At 32.6% G+C, this 14,649-nt stretch overlaps 1 protein-coding gene across 1 annotated transcript in view; it reads right to left on the bottom strand.

The window, feature by feature from the left end:
* Positions 1-14,649, bottom strand: part of LOC119647312 (NF-kappa-B inhibitor cactus) — a 63,123-nt gene that overhangs the window by 8,474 nt on the left and 40,000 nt on the right. The window contains exon 4 of the mRNA XM_038048230.1: positions 374-462. Coding sequence (XP_037904158.1) covers positions 374-462 — 89 coding nt within the window. The remainder of the gene's footprint in view (positions 1-373; positions 463-14,649) is intronic.

Here is a 14,649-nt window from a genome sequence, read left to right as displayed (position 1 = left end):
GGGCAGGTTATAATATTTTTATTGTGTTTGAAAGTGATTCATTCATATCGGATACATTTAGTTCCTTTTCATAAATTAAATTTTTGAATGAGATGCATTAATGTCTTGTGTACACAATGTAACAATTCATATTCATTCATATTTATGAAAAATTGCGGAAGCATGATTCATACGTTTACTTTTCTAATCTTATAAAAATTGAATGTGAATGAGGATTTGCATCATGAAAATAAGTACTGTAGATTGGATTGAAACCGCAAAAGTGAGATAATTATGTTATTAATTCAACGACAAATACGTCATAAGCATAATATATGATCTGAAATCTTCCGGTCATGCTTATAATTATGAACAATTATATAATTTTACTTACTCTTGCGTTTATATCAGCACCGAACCACAGAAGATGTCTAAGAACATCTATATGACTATTTTGAGCTGCCAAATGAACACATCGTTCGCCTGCAATGATAATATAAATAAAAATAAATGAGTATAAATCTTTTAATCTTCATTTAAATTTGTCATACAAAACTAATAGAAACATAGATGTATTGTTATCATAGAGCAGAATGTATGATGGTGATTAATCCTTAACGTAAATGCTGCTTACCTATTTTCAATTATGTTTTGGACCTACAGAATTGTTCATTAAATATTCCACAACCATTGAGATTTAGCTGTTTTTGTTTATAATATGCAACGGAAAGTCACATTCCTACACACGATAGAGGTTTCTGAGCAATAGTTTCTAGGAACTGTTACTGTTGTGAATTATGTTAGGTTTGGGTTTTTCCTAAATATAAATTGTGTTACATAAAAGTGTTGTTTGTAATTCAGTAGCTCAGATGGAAAACTCTAAGCTTCAGTAAGCAGATATTGTCACCGCAAATTATTTAAGATTGAATTAGTTTTATTTTAATTTTAATAAGACTGATTTCACTTCTTTAGCATGAATGTTTTTCTATTCAATCAGCAAATACATGTAAAGTTAAAGTAAACTGTACGAGACACCTCTGTCATTCCGAATTATTTTTTCATTTACTTATTCAATTCAATTTCTTCTTGGATACTGATTGACTAGTCGTGAATATAGTGAGTTAGATGGATAGTTTCAAGGGCACTTGCATTTTTCCGTTTTCTAACCTAAATAGGCGAGACTTCTTATTAACCCCACTAGCTGTTTAGTCAACTGGTATCATACGTTCATCAATTGATAAAAACAAAACAAAATTCGGTAAAACTCAAGGCTACTGGCAAAAATTATAACACAATCATCAAAAACACCCATCCAAAACGCAGTTAGATATTTGACTATCATATAGAAATACAGCTTGGGACGAAAAAAAAGTATAAAGTTTAGAAACGTTGAAGCATCCAAATGGGATTCCCAAATTGACCTGGGTTCTTCTACCATTTTCAGAAGAAGTTGCTGCACAAGTTGATCTGTTCAACGAACTGATTAGATACAACAAAACCGCATCCAATATAATTAGTGGATGGAAATAAGATAAAGACCGGGATTTATGTTGGGCGCACATTTGACCGTCAAGATAAAGACTTTAATGAGATAAACTACATATTTGCCGCCGTAAATGGATTGCGTGCAAATGTACAGATTTTGTGTATCAGGAGTGATAGTACATTGAGAAATTCCCGAGAAAACCCCCTTTGGTATACCATGTGAAAAGCCATTGGGTATCCAGATTGTCCATATCTTTTTTATTCAATTTAAGGGAAAAAACCATTTCGAACCATCTGTACATTTCTCAGAATTGTGTCGGCTTTCTTTTGGGGAATTTCAACAAATCAAGAGCTTATTTTCCACAAAATTTTTGCTACTTCCCAGCTTTAGAAAAAATTTCTAGCTGGGAAACAACGCAAGCGAGCTCAGTAACGAACTTGCAATGAGAATTCCAATCCATGAATTTATTGATATTTTTTCCTAATATTGACGCGAGCATATTTAGCAGAAATGTATCTACTTCCACTATCACAACCCAGTTCAAATCAGAAAGGAAGATATTAAGAAATTATTTTGGAGTATTCTTTCGGGTTTTCATTGCTTTTTTTCGTTTCTTTGGAATTTCTTTCATTTCTTCATGAATTTCTTATTATTTCTCGCCCAGACAATAGTTTTTTCAGACTCTTTTATAGAAAATTATAGTAAGCACAGACAATCAACGAGGTTTGGGTATTTCCAGACAGGCGAATCATATAGAAATCTAAGCTATTAAGGAACAAATAGAAAATAAATTTTGATATTGCCCCTCTGGCTGTAGATCATATAAGAAACCGTCAATGAAAAATCAAAGAAATGCAAATCTCCTACTCTGGCATGGGAGTGGTCGATTCATATTTTTTGTAACTTAATCATTTTGAAATACAGAAAGTGTATCTTTTATCTATTATGATGCAAATGGATGCAATGGATGTCTGAATAACTACTATCATCTAATTGATATCTCCATTAGGGAATTATTAGCAATTATTTGAGATTAGAAAGATGTTTGAAGGTTAATGACAGAATTGGAAAATTTAATAGTTTTCTCAGAGATAAACTATTAGTCAGTTGCGGATATTAAGAACGTGAAATGCATCACGTATCAATGCCAGATTCAGTCAGCAATTGAAAGGCGAAATCTTTCAACTTTGGAATTTGGCTTGGAGTTTCCAGCTTCCAGCTTAAGTGCCCTGAAAAGAATTATGATGCACGTGGGCGATACTTGTTCTCAATAATAGGCTGTCAAGTTATTCTTGAGATGAGATGACAGTTGTTAAAAGATGACCAGCGCGCATAATTTATTATATTATTAGTGGTTGTATTGATGTATACCCAATGAATTTCATATGCGTAAGTGTTCTTAAAATGATGTGATCATTTTGATTACTTGCCTTAATATTTACTAATTGAGAACAGAACCAAAGAATTGTTAAAATTTGTAATTGAAATATGAATATTTATTTTATTGAGTGTTTTGTTGAAATGGAGGGATAACCAGGATGAGTTTTGTCAAGGTAAACTTAAATATTTTTTGAAATGATTAGACGATATTATCTTTTTCATACTGGAAAGTTTGGTGGAACACCTATTATTATTAACAAAGTTGCTGTAGGTAGAATGTAGGTAACAAAATGCTGTAGGTTTTTTCACATAAAATTATTACTCCCTAAGAGAAAAATGTTAGTATCACATGGAATGGAATATCGGGTATATGCACCTTATATACACTGAGAGCTATGTATAAATGGACTGTGTGTGTACTCAAATATTCTTACATGAAAGACCAACTAAGCCTTTCACACCCGAAAGGCCGAGGTTCCAGTTTCTGAATTATTTGTACTATTGATAGTTGAAAACATGCTTCATAGAGGTTAAACTAGACGATTAGAAACAAGCGATTCAAGGAATTCAGCCAAAAATGTGTCTGATTCGCATCGTGAATTGTGTTTTGAAAGAGTGGAGCAAATGAAAGAACCAGGATTCCGTTGGCTGCTTGCATCTTTACAATTAGCTATTGAGTGAGACGTTTGCATTTAGATTTATTTTTTAGCAGAAAACCATTCAAGATTTTCCGCACTCATCCATCGACAATACACTTTCCTTAAATATTACTCGGCGTGAGTATAAAAGGGGCTAATAATTGATTCCAATTGAAAGTAGAAATTACTAAATTGCTTCTGTGTAGAACAAGCCCAGCAGATAATTTGAAAAGTAACTCGATCTAAGAAGGCAAGACACCAACACGTGTTGACAAAACATTACAATTTAATTTTTTATTTTCATAAAGCATTTGTATTTTTCCTATTATTAATCTTTCTCAATTTAAACTAGAACTACAGTCTGTCTGCAGCACATTGCAATGTCTCTTTCCATGATTAAAATGTTTTGATCATTTTCTTTCTTCAATGTTTTGAAATTACACTAAATGCGGAATAATTTTGTTTACAAATCGAATTTTTCAAATATTCGAGAAACATTTTTTTTACTCAAAAATGATGCATATTTTGTTGATACAATAACCAAGAGATTTCTCTTCTTGGAAAAGTTTTCAAATCTTTTTCTGTCTATAATGACATGAAAGATTAACATTGATTTCGTTTCACTTCAAATTAGCTCTAAATTATGGAATAGTTTTCAGTTGAAGCTCAATTTTTTGCTATTTGTAAGTATATTAAATAATTTTATTTGGATAAATAAATAAATATATACTTATAAAACAATAAACAAATCTTCATGCTCTTCTACTCTTTTTAAAATGCCAAGGTTATGTCATATTTCATGATTCTTTAAATGCTGTCTAGGAATCTGTTTCTATTCTAAATACTACAAACATTTTTGTGGAGGTTTTATGGAGACAGGATTTTTTTTATTCACTTCTAGTGAAATATTATGAATAGAATTTCTCATTCAAGTTTATATACTTGAACTGAAAATGTTTTGAAATAAATGGAGAGACAACATTTTTCTATATATCAGGTTTTTATATGGGCGTAAAATTTGAATTTGTTGTATTCTTTTTTCATTTTTAACAAATTGCCGAATGTTGATCGCATTTTAAACGGTATATTGACATTTTGTATTTTAAATGGAGATATCTATTCAAAAGTTTAATACTTAAAACAATTCAGGCGAAGCTAATATTTGCACAGAAATTGTTATAACAAAAATCGCAATGTTTTGGGAACTTGGTATGTATTATATGTTCCTATCAAAGTAATGTTGGTATTGTTTTGCTCGGGAGAAATATCAGAAGTTTAAAAAAAAAACAAAAAATACAAGTTTATGTCTTGTTATCAGCCAATAAAGATAGATCATTGAACACTAAAATTAAAAATGACGATTTTTGAAATTAGTTAGGTGCTTGTTTCTTTTTTTTCAATATCAAAAATTTTGAAAGTTGTGTTCTTTGTTGGAGATTATTGTTGTTTAGAAAATATAAGCTCTATTCGTAATTGTTTAAGATATAGACGTATAAATAAGCCAAACCGCGATTGTCAGAAGTAACTATTTTCTTTAGTTCGCTCAAAATAAAAAAATTAAGCAGACATTGGGGATAGATATTCTGCTGCTTTTTACTAAATTTGATCCCAGTTTTTATTAGTTAGTTCACCTGAGGTGAAATAATAAAATCGCTATGTCAAAAAACTTCTTTAGATTGGATCTAAATCATTTAAACCAATCAGTTCCAGAAAATTTTTTTCCACAACACACCCTACGAATAAAACACATGCTTCCGACAAATTTTTTTGATAGAACGTCAAATAAAACGTGTTGGTAATAACACCGTTACAAAACCTGTACTTTGTAACGGAATCTGCATCATCGCGTTTTTAAAATTCTTCAACATATTTTGACCATCAAAAAAGAAATACGAGAAGAATCGTGTATGCAATTCTTTAAAATTTCCTTGATTCATCAAGATTGGCTTTGAAATTAATAAATGATAACGACGTCAAATCGCTTTCCCGATTTTGATATTATTGCTCTCAGTGTATTGACGTCAATATTTACTCATTGACTTTATTTGTTCGAATTCTGACAAATATTCCATATTATAATTGAAATTATACTATTGTTGTATCACGTTTCATGCATTAAGTAGGCATGGATTTCAATAATGTTTTCAATCTTGGGTTTTTGGGGATCACTTTTTGCTGACATTTTCCCAGACAATAATAGAATGAAAAATAAATAATCTATTATATAAGAGAAATTTCAAATGTTCTCCAATCAAATTCAGAATTTTCAAAACCAATTTTAAAATTGATTATTTGAAATCCGGAATTTCCCATTTCAAATTCAGAATTTTCCGTTTCAAAATCAGAATTTCTTATTTCAATTTCAAAATTACTTCAATATTTACTAAAAAGAGTTTGTCTAAATGTCGTTGCACTGACTGCCCAGGAAAACGCCCCTTTTATTTTAGCTATGAATAACCAATTTTAAAATTTTCCTTTCAAGCTTATCAGTTATTTGGGGTATATTTTAGATCAACTAAAAATTGAAATAAAAAAAATATTGATGACTTGTTAAAATCAAAACAGCACATAGACTAGAATATTTAATCTTAATCACTTGATGATACGCTTTTTTTAAAACGTTTGAAATCGTTATTTAAAGAAAAGTCGCCTATAAAAGCTTGTATAATTTGAAAGATAACATTTTTCTTAAAATCTGATATTTGAGTGGGAAAAGTGGATTACCCATTTATACTACTTGTACATAAGTATCTTGATAAGGAATATATATTTAATTGCTAGGGTAAGTTATCTAAATGTGGCATATGGACAGGTGCTTCTTGACATTTAAGCATCATCATCTAAATATAAATACAGTAATAACTTACACGCCTAAAATAGGAAAGGGTCACTCGACCAATATAATATTAAAGCCACTTATAATAGAAATAAGACCTGATAGCAACAAGACAGGAATACCCTTATATGATTGGGTATTTTTAAGTGATCTCATTGAGTTATGAATAATGGTTGTGACTTCATTTTTTAGAAAATATAGTATTATCATTATTGAAAGCTAATAGTAGGATTTATAAATAATTAGGGTGGCTTTTTATTGCTGTTTGATGTGTGTTATCTTGCGTTTTCACATTTCAGGTTCCATCAAAGTTGGTAGATTTTACTTAAAGTTGGTTTTCTCCAATCTCAAGTTAAAATTTTTCTATGAATACATATTGCTTTAGATTAGCAGCATTAAGCATAGCATTAAGTTTACGATAAGCCTGAGAATAAATGGAATGTAATAAGCTTATTACAATTAAATTAAATAATTGAAAATTACATAGTTTATTGATTGAAATGAATTTGGTATTATCTTAATTTCTACCTGGTGAGCTTTTCGGTTCGAAGTGGACTTTCCAAGTTCATAACAGATGCATTTAACGGTATTTGTAAGGGCTGAAACCTGAAGCAATTGTGAGAAATTGAAAGAGTAAAAATATGTGTCCGGATAGCTGAGTGGTTAGAGCACAAAGTTATCGTCCGGAATGTCACAGTCCAAATCTCATTGGAGGCAGTGGAATTTGTATGAGTATGTATGTATGAGTACCTGAGTCAAATCAGGGTAATAATCTCAGGCGAGCGTAATGCTGACCACATTACCTCCTACAGGGTGCTTGCTGTAATCCTGTAGTGTACCGTTACGGTCTTGAATGAAGTGCTTTAACACACTTCAAGGCCCTGATCCAATATGGATTGTTGCGCCAACGACTATTATTATAAACATCTTTATATCTTCCAGTCGAAATTCAAATTTTGATTTTGCTATCCATAATAGAAAAAACCGTTTGAATGTACTTCCACGTTTTTTAAACTGTTTTGAAAAACCCATTAGTGAATGTCTTGAATCCAAATCTACCATGATGACGATCGCCCTGCCGCCTTTTATTGATCTAAGTGTTGACCGACTACTATAGACAATAAACGACGCCTCGTGGTACTGGATATGAAGTCGTTTCCTAGGATCACTAAAATCATATCCGCCATCATGGAAAAATGTTGAGAGAGCTTCCACGCTGGTTTAGTCGTATAATTCGCGTTAATAAGAACTCACTAGCTAAGGTTAGTTTGAACATCGAAACCAATTAGAAACGATTAAAAGGCCGATCGTAATCGATCGAAACAATGGTGGCTTGATACGTTAGATGGTGATTTGAGAGCATTTCAATTCCAACCGGACCATATTATGACTGACGAAAGTGCGACTTTGATGGAGCCGTCTTCGCTTCAGAACGGGACGAAGGCGACAGATTAGAAGTTTGGATGAAGGGAAAGGAAAATATCTATATGATTTTAGGTTTGATCCGATCGAGTACATAATTTCCACGGAATTGAAAAAAAACTTCACACAACGGGAAATTATTGCTTACGAATACCATTAGGGCCTACGATTGAAACATATTACTTTGTATTTCCCTGAGGCTTTTTAAAGGTCAGCTGACAATTTATTATTGTATCTGAGTTCTCTTCCTAGCTTCGAAAACCGTCAAGCGTGTGTCCTTTCAAATAATGTGCTTCCTCTTTGGACATGACTCAATACACTACTCAATACACATCAATGTAATCATGAAAAATCATTTGAATATCTTTTTTAATAAGGACATTTTTTATGTCAATATTTTCCCCCGAAGGCATAAAAAGTTGTGGTATATGCATTACTGAACATGTTACAATTTAGTAAAACGACACAAACCTGTTTGAGATCAAATTTCTTGGTCATTACAGTAAGTAAAACTATAAGAACCATGTAACCTACAGTGAACAGATCTGGAGAAAATAAATTAAAATGGTTAGGACTAAATTTCAAGAACAGATAGTTATTACCAACAGTAACTTTGTGATTAATCCTTATATCTTTTTTTAACCATATAGTGTCAATTTTCTTTTCTTTTCTTTTCAATTTTCTGCTGCACGCATGCATGTACGTATAATGAATATTTTTTTAATGACTACCATGAATTTATATTTCTATAAAAAGATAAAGAAATTGTCTTTACTATATTTAGAACTTTTTGGGATTTGTCACAGTCATTAAATCAAAACGAGAAATATTGGATGTTACATTTTTGAGGCATTACATCAACTCTTCTATTCGGAATAAATATCCAGATTTTACGACATACTTTCCTGCATTCTAATAAATGCAAGCATTAAAAGAAAAATAAATTATACAAAACAATATATCGTACATAACATCCTACAAGTCATTCATTATAAAGTTAAACTTAAATTATATTTATCGATCGTTAAACAAAACCATACTTTATGCGAAATTGCAAATCTTTAATCTTTTTTGAATCCTTAATAAGTCAACTCTTCGACAATAGGACAGATAAACAGTGTGGGTAGTAGGATGAGATATTTTCACATAGTAAATAGTTTGGGAGGAATATGATATGCAAAAAAAAACGCGAAAACTGGTTTATATCAATCAGAAAAAAAAAAATGCAAATGACATATTAAGAACCATAAAAAAATCCAAATAATATAACGATTCGCATCATTTACCACTATCAGCATGAAATATCGATCCAGATCAATCGCTTGAATTTATATGGTTAAAAACATCTACATATATTTCCCAACATCTATGTTGTAATCGACCTTGGCGTCAATATATTTTTTTTGTGTGGTTACTTCTGAACACGGATTTTTTGGAACGTTAAACGATTAGACTCCATCACTCATTGAATGAAACTTGAGGTTTAAAATGGTATAGACACCCAACACCAAAACATTGTTCACGAATTTGAAACTCAGTTAGAGAGCATTATGTCTGGTTAGGCTCAACATTGAGTTAGGTTGAATCTTACCTTTCCTCTAGTCATTGTGGTATTAATTATTGTATAGTTGTGTTGTTCCACTTTTTAATTTTGCTCTTCCTCTTTTCTTATATTTTTTTGTTCAGTGGAAGTCAGAGAGTAGAAAATGGTTAAACTAATGAACAATGCGCAGAAAGAAAAAAAAAATAGACTCTGAATTGCCGCCTTGATGCATATTCATCTAATTTGTTAGCTTTTTTTGTAGATGTTTACACCATGCTTTATCTTAATTTTTGGGTTTATCTTGAATATGATAGTGACGCGTTATGCGAAAAATTAGAGGAGGAGGTGTGTTGAATTCGATATTGAAATCTATTTTAATTAGATTGATGAATATTGAATGGAGGATTTATAAAATAGATTAAACTTGATTGCATTTTTAGATTTGCTTCATGTTAATTGATTTGATATGAAAAAAATTGAGTATTTTTTATACAGGATTAAATAATATTAATCGATGGTACAACATTTCAATGTAGACCTAGACGTCCCTGAAACATGTTAGAACAGTTCATTTCAAGATCATATCCGTACACTAAAGATGATGTCAGCACTGAGTTTGTCCAAGATTATATAATACCTAATCTGGTGTCTCAATCCAAAGTAAGGGATCTATAATTTCGAAATGCATTTGAAAGTTAGTCCCCTCCCTTGCTGACCAAAAATTCAAATCACTGTTTCTCGTTAAGCCTTCTTAGGCCAAGAAAACTACATTCTTTGAATAAAATATCAATCAATCAATCAATCATCAATATCAATCAAATATATATCAACAAAATGTATCCCATACGACAACTATGAAGAACCTCACGTTGGCAAATAGTCTTGATTTTGTAATTTTGAAAACGGTTTGAAATTAGAAATGTCTATTATAAATTCTAAATTCTAATATAAATTTCACCCAACAGCAAATGCACCAACAATAATTAACCGCAACAACTGGTATCCGGTCTAGGCCTGCCTTAATAAGGAACTCCAGACATCCTGGTTTTGCGCCGAGGTTCACCAATTCGATATCCCTAAAAGCTGTCTGGCGTCCTGACCTACGCCATCGCTCCATCTCAGGCAGGGTCTGCCTCGTCTTCTTTTTCTACCATAGATATTGCCCTTATAGACTTTCCGGGTGGGATCATCCTCATCCATACTGATTAAGTGACCCGCCCACCGTAACCTATTGAGCCAGATTTTATCCACAACCTGACGGTCATAGTATCACTCATAGATTTCGTCGTTATGTAGGCTACGGAATCGTCCATCCTTATGTAGGGGGGCCAAAAATTCTTCGGAGGATTCTTGTCTTGAACGCGGCCAAAAGTTCGCAATTCTTCTTGCTTAGAATCCAAGTTTCCGAGGAATACATGAGGACTGGCAAGATCATTGTCTTGTACAGTAAGAGCTTTGAGCCTATGGTGAGACGTTTCGAGCGGAGTAGTTTTTGTAAGCTGAAGTAGACCCTGTTGGCTGACAACAACCGTGCGCGCATTTTAAAATTAAAATACTCTAGGCAAAAGCCTTGAGACCGAAGTTGGTTAAAAAAGTGATTTGAGTGTTTAAAAGTAGGTATAAAGTATTTGGAGAAATCGTTTCCGTAAGGCAAAGGAAGACCCCATCAAAATCACAACATAAATTGATTGATGAATGCGTCGTATGTTAGCTATGTTTGCTTTTTAACCCGGCGAAAAACCGGGATGTCTTCCTTATTAAGGCAGGCCTAGACCAATTACCGGTTGTTGTGCCATTGATGATGTAACAAAGACATGAGCTATCGAATCCAATATAATATCTATGTAGGTCCTGAAGTTATAAAAGTTGCAAACTTTTCCATAATATTTTTTTAACTTCAACGCCAGGTTGAAAAGGGTTTCTAATCCTTCATAAGTAAAACACTCGAGTATACAAAAAGACGACAGCTTTCCATTTGTTTCTCTTCTTTGATGATATCAGTTCGAAGAGGGTGGACAGAAGGAATGGAGGTATCTATTGTTATCACATCAATAGAAAGCAATGATCGAAACATGTAACAAGTAGCTAAATTAATTTAATTTTGTTAAAATTTCTACCTTAAGGAAGTAAACCTGATGGAAGGAGGGGGAAAAGTGGACAATCCCTAGACCTGAAATTTTGGTCGTAGTACGGAATTTTATTGAAATAGGAGGATAACAAGGGAGTCCACTAAATTTTTGCCCAGATCTTCCTTACGGCTGTTGAAAGTCGCGGAGGAGACCACTGAAAATCAATTCTGTCGCATAGCCGAGTGAGACATTGCACTTGCCGTTTTCAGCAGAATTTTAGCCATATTAAACAACTTTTTAGATAATACTATATTGTTGGGTTGAAATCAACTCCCTCCTTCGCCATATCTCGACTGTTATGACGCTACTTTGACTCCGAATGTTAGTTGAGATGAAGAATTGTCATGATATAGAAAAGTCAGTTACTAGCACTTAAATTTATCAGAAGTCAGGGTAGTCATATTTCGAACCGGAAATGATTTTTTCTTCAAGTTCAACGAACCTCTCATTAGAAAGTTACACTTCAAAAGCCAGTCAGGCGAGATAGGTCTAACTAATGCCGCTATGTTCTACCTTGGGATTTCCAAAAACCATTCGTCTGAATTCATACAAATTAACCTAAATTCAAGAATGCGACCGACATAAATGTCAAAAATAAATGGCAACTCCTCCACTTTCATTACAACTGTTACGGTATCTTCATTAAGACTTATAATTCACCCGAACAGAATCCAGTTGATATTAAATTTCATTCCAAAATAACCTATCAAATATAATTGCCAATATTTCATATATCAACCACAACAGTGAAATTGATGATAGACGATATTCCACTTCACTTTCATACATATTTTTAAGGTCATATCACCGCCTTCATACCACATTAAACATCCATCCAAATTCTACCCGAAAACATCACAACTGAATAAATGATAGCCCCCCTAAGGTATAGTACAATCCAATGAACTCCATATAAAAGATTTAATTTGTTCATTCAAAAATTCAGACGTTAACATCTCAACCTCTTTCTCTGGATGACTCATGGAACGCTTGGGTATTCCCCAAGTTATTTCCTTCTCAATCTTCCACAATTTTGTTGATTTTGTTGATCTTTATCTTTAAGATTTTGATTATAAATTCATTTGAATGCAACCTAGTACCCGATCAAAAAAATGTACATATATAAACTTCATTTTAAGAGATTTATGGGCAGAGTGGTCCGCATGACTTTTGAAAGATCGTATGATATATTGTCGGATTGAGCCAAAAATCTATATGAACCTCCCGCTCAGACACCAGATGGGATTACCAGTGAAAAATTGGGCGGTTAAAGACTGGTTAATACGTGACTTGAAGAGCGCATGGGTATTATGTAAGCTTAAGTTAGTTATTACAACTAATTAGAATGGGAATGACCTGACCGCACAAAGCAAAAGAAAGTTGACACGAAGAACTATAGAATTTTGAGAGGAATATCGGTTTTTCCCAATTTTTAATTAAAAAAGAGTTTGGTGTGATGAATAAAGAAAGGTATACGGCCAGTTTTGAGGCCATTAAACTTTATATATTTTCTAATTGTATGGAAAAACCTATAACACTATGCATTTTACGAACGGTTAGTCAAATATCGGTCATGATCATTTCAGATATTTGATGTATTGTATTATCTTGGGAATATGTCCAATTTCGGCAATAATTGTAAAGTTTATAACTGACATAGCTCGCAAGAACACAAGTATATAATATAAAACCCATCTTCTGCCACATTTGCACTTAAAACATGTTCTATAAGAAACGGCGTAGCAGAACATTCAACTTGGATTTCCCAGATAAATAATAATGAAAAGGAAATAATGCCAGTTAAAAGCTTCAGTAAGTCTCAGTAAATTCTTGGAAATTCCTAATTAAAAAATTGATTTTGCTGTCTCTTTCTTTCGATAATGGTAAATGTAATGAAGTATGAATAAAGTGTATTATTAGAGAAAATGTATTTAGAGATACTTATTACGATGTAGGTGAATAAATATATCAGGTGGAGATAAATTCAATTTAGAGCGATTGTAAAATAAGGTAAGTTATCTATAGTCTTGTAAATGGATTTTAATGACGCAGTTTTACAGTTGATGATTGTTAACTTTTGTAAGGAAACTTGCAGCTTATTGACAGCTCTTGCTAATTGTTGACAATTAAATAAAGAATGATTGAATAGTTTTGAAATGAATTCTATTTTTCTGTATCCACTTGATCAAATAATTTTTTTAGAAAATAAATTATTTTCATTATAATTTTTTAAATAAAAAATTGTAGAAAGTCCTAACTAGAAAGGCGAAGGACAATCATTTATGATGCTTCGGATTCGAACATCGGCTAGGTCAAGGAAGTTTGGGGTTAGGTTTTATGAGCTTGCTTGCGACTATATGTAACGTAGAATGGCCTATTTAAATAAAAAATATTTAGTTGTCAGCATGATTTTTCGTATTAAATAAAAACCTAATTTCGAAAACCAGGTATTCCGTTGTTCAGTATTTTCCAAGAGGAGAAAAACTGATTCCCGAGAAACGGTTGTTCCCCAATAAGGGAACAATGATCAACAGGTTCCCGAAATACGATATTTGTTTGATAAATCAGTTTATGTTTTTTAATAATAATAATAATAATCGTTGGCGCAACAATCCATATTGGATCAAGGCCTTGAAGTGTGTTAGAGCACTTCATTCAAGACCGTATCGGTACACCACAGTACACTGTGGGAGGCAATGTGGTCAGCATTGCGCTCGCCCGAGATTATTACCCGGATTTGACTCAGGTACTCATTCACAGCTGAGTCGACTGGTGTCCGACATCCAATCACGATAACAAATTCCTCTGCTCCCAGCGAGATTTGAACCGCGACCTTCCGCTACGACTGGGGAATTTATATTGCAGTCAAAAGACGAATCACAGGCTACATATCGATGATATATATTCCATCGATCGTAACTATGTAAATATAAAGGAGAACAAGTGGCTCATGTTTGGTGAATTCTATGAATAAACCACTGGACTTGTCATGACTACACCAAACCCTTTCCAAAGTTCATTTGACATTTTTAACGCATTCTAACCCCTTCCGAAAGTTCAATTTGAATTGATTACAATCAGTTAATTTGCATAAATTTAAATGAAAAAAGAAATGTGGACTCGTGCCTCACGTCTAAGCGCATTTTATGCTAACTCTTCCTCATTAATCTAGTATTGAAGCCTACTTACAAATTGAATAATCACTTCGGACTTCTACTGCATTATTTATACTCTCC

The sequence above is a fragment of the Hermetia illucens genome, chromosome 1 (genome assembly GCF_905115235.1).
Source record: "Hermetia illucens chromosome 1, iHerIll2.2.curated.20191125, whole genome shotgun sequence".
NCBI lineage: Eukaryota > Metazoa > Arthropoda > Insecta > Diptera > Stratiomyidae > Hermetia > Hermetia illucens.
This window is presented reverse-complemented; position numbering and strand designations above follow the sequence as displayed.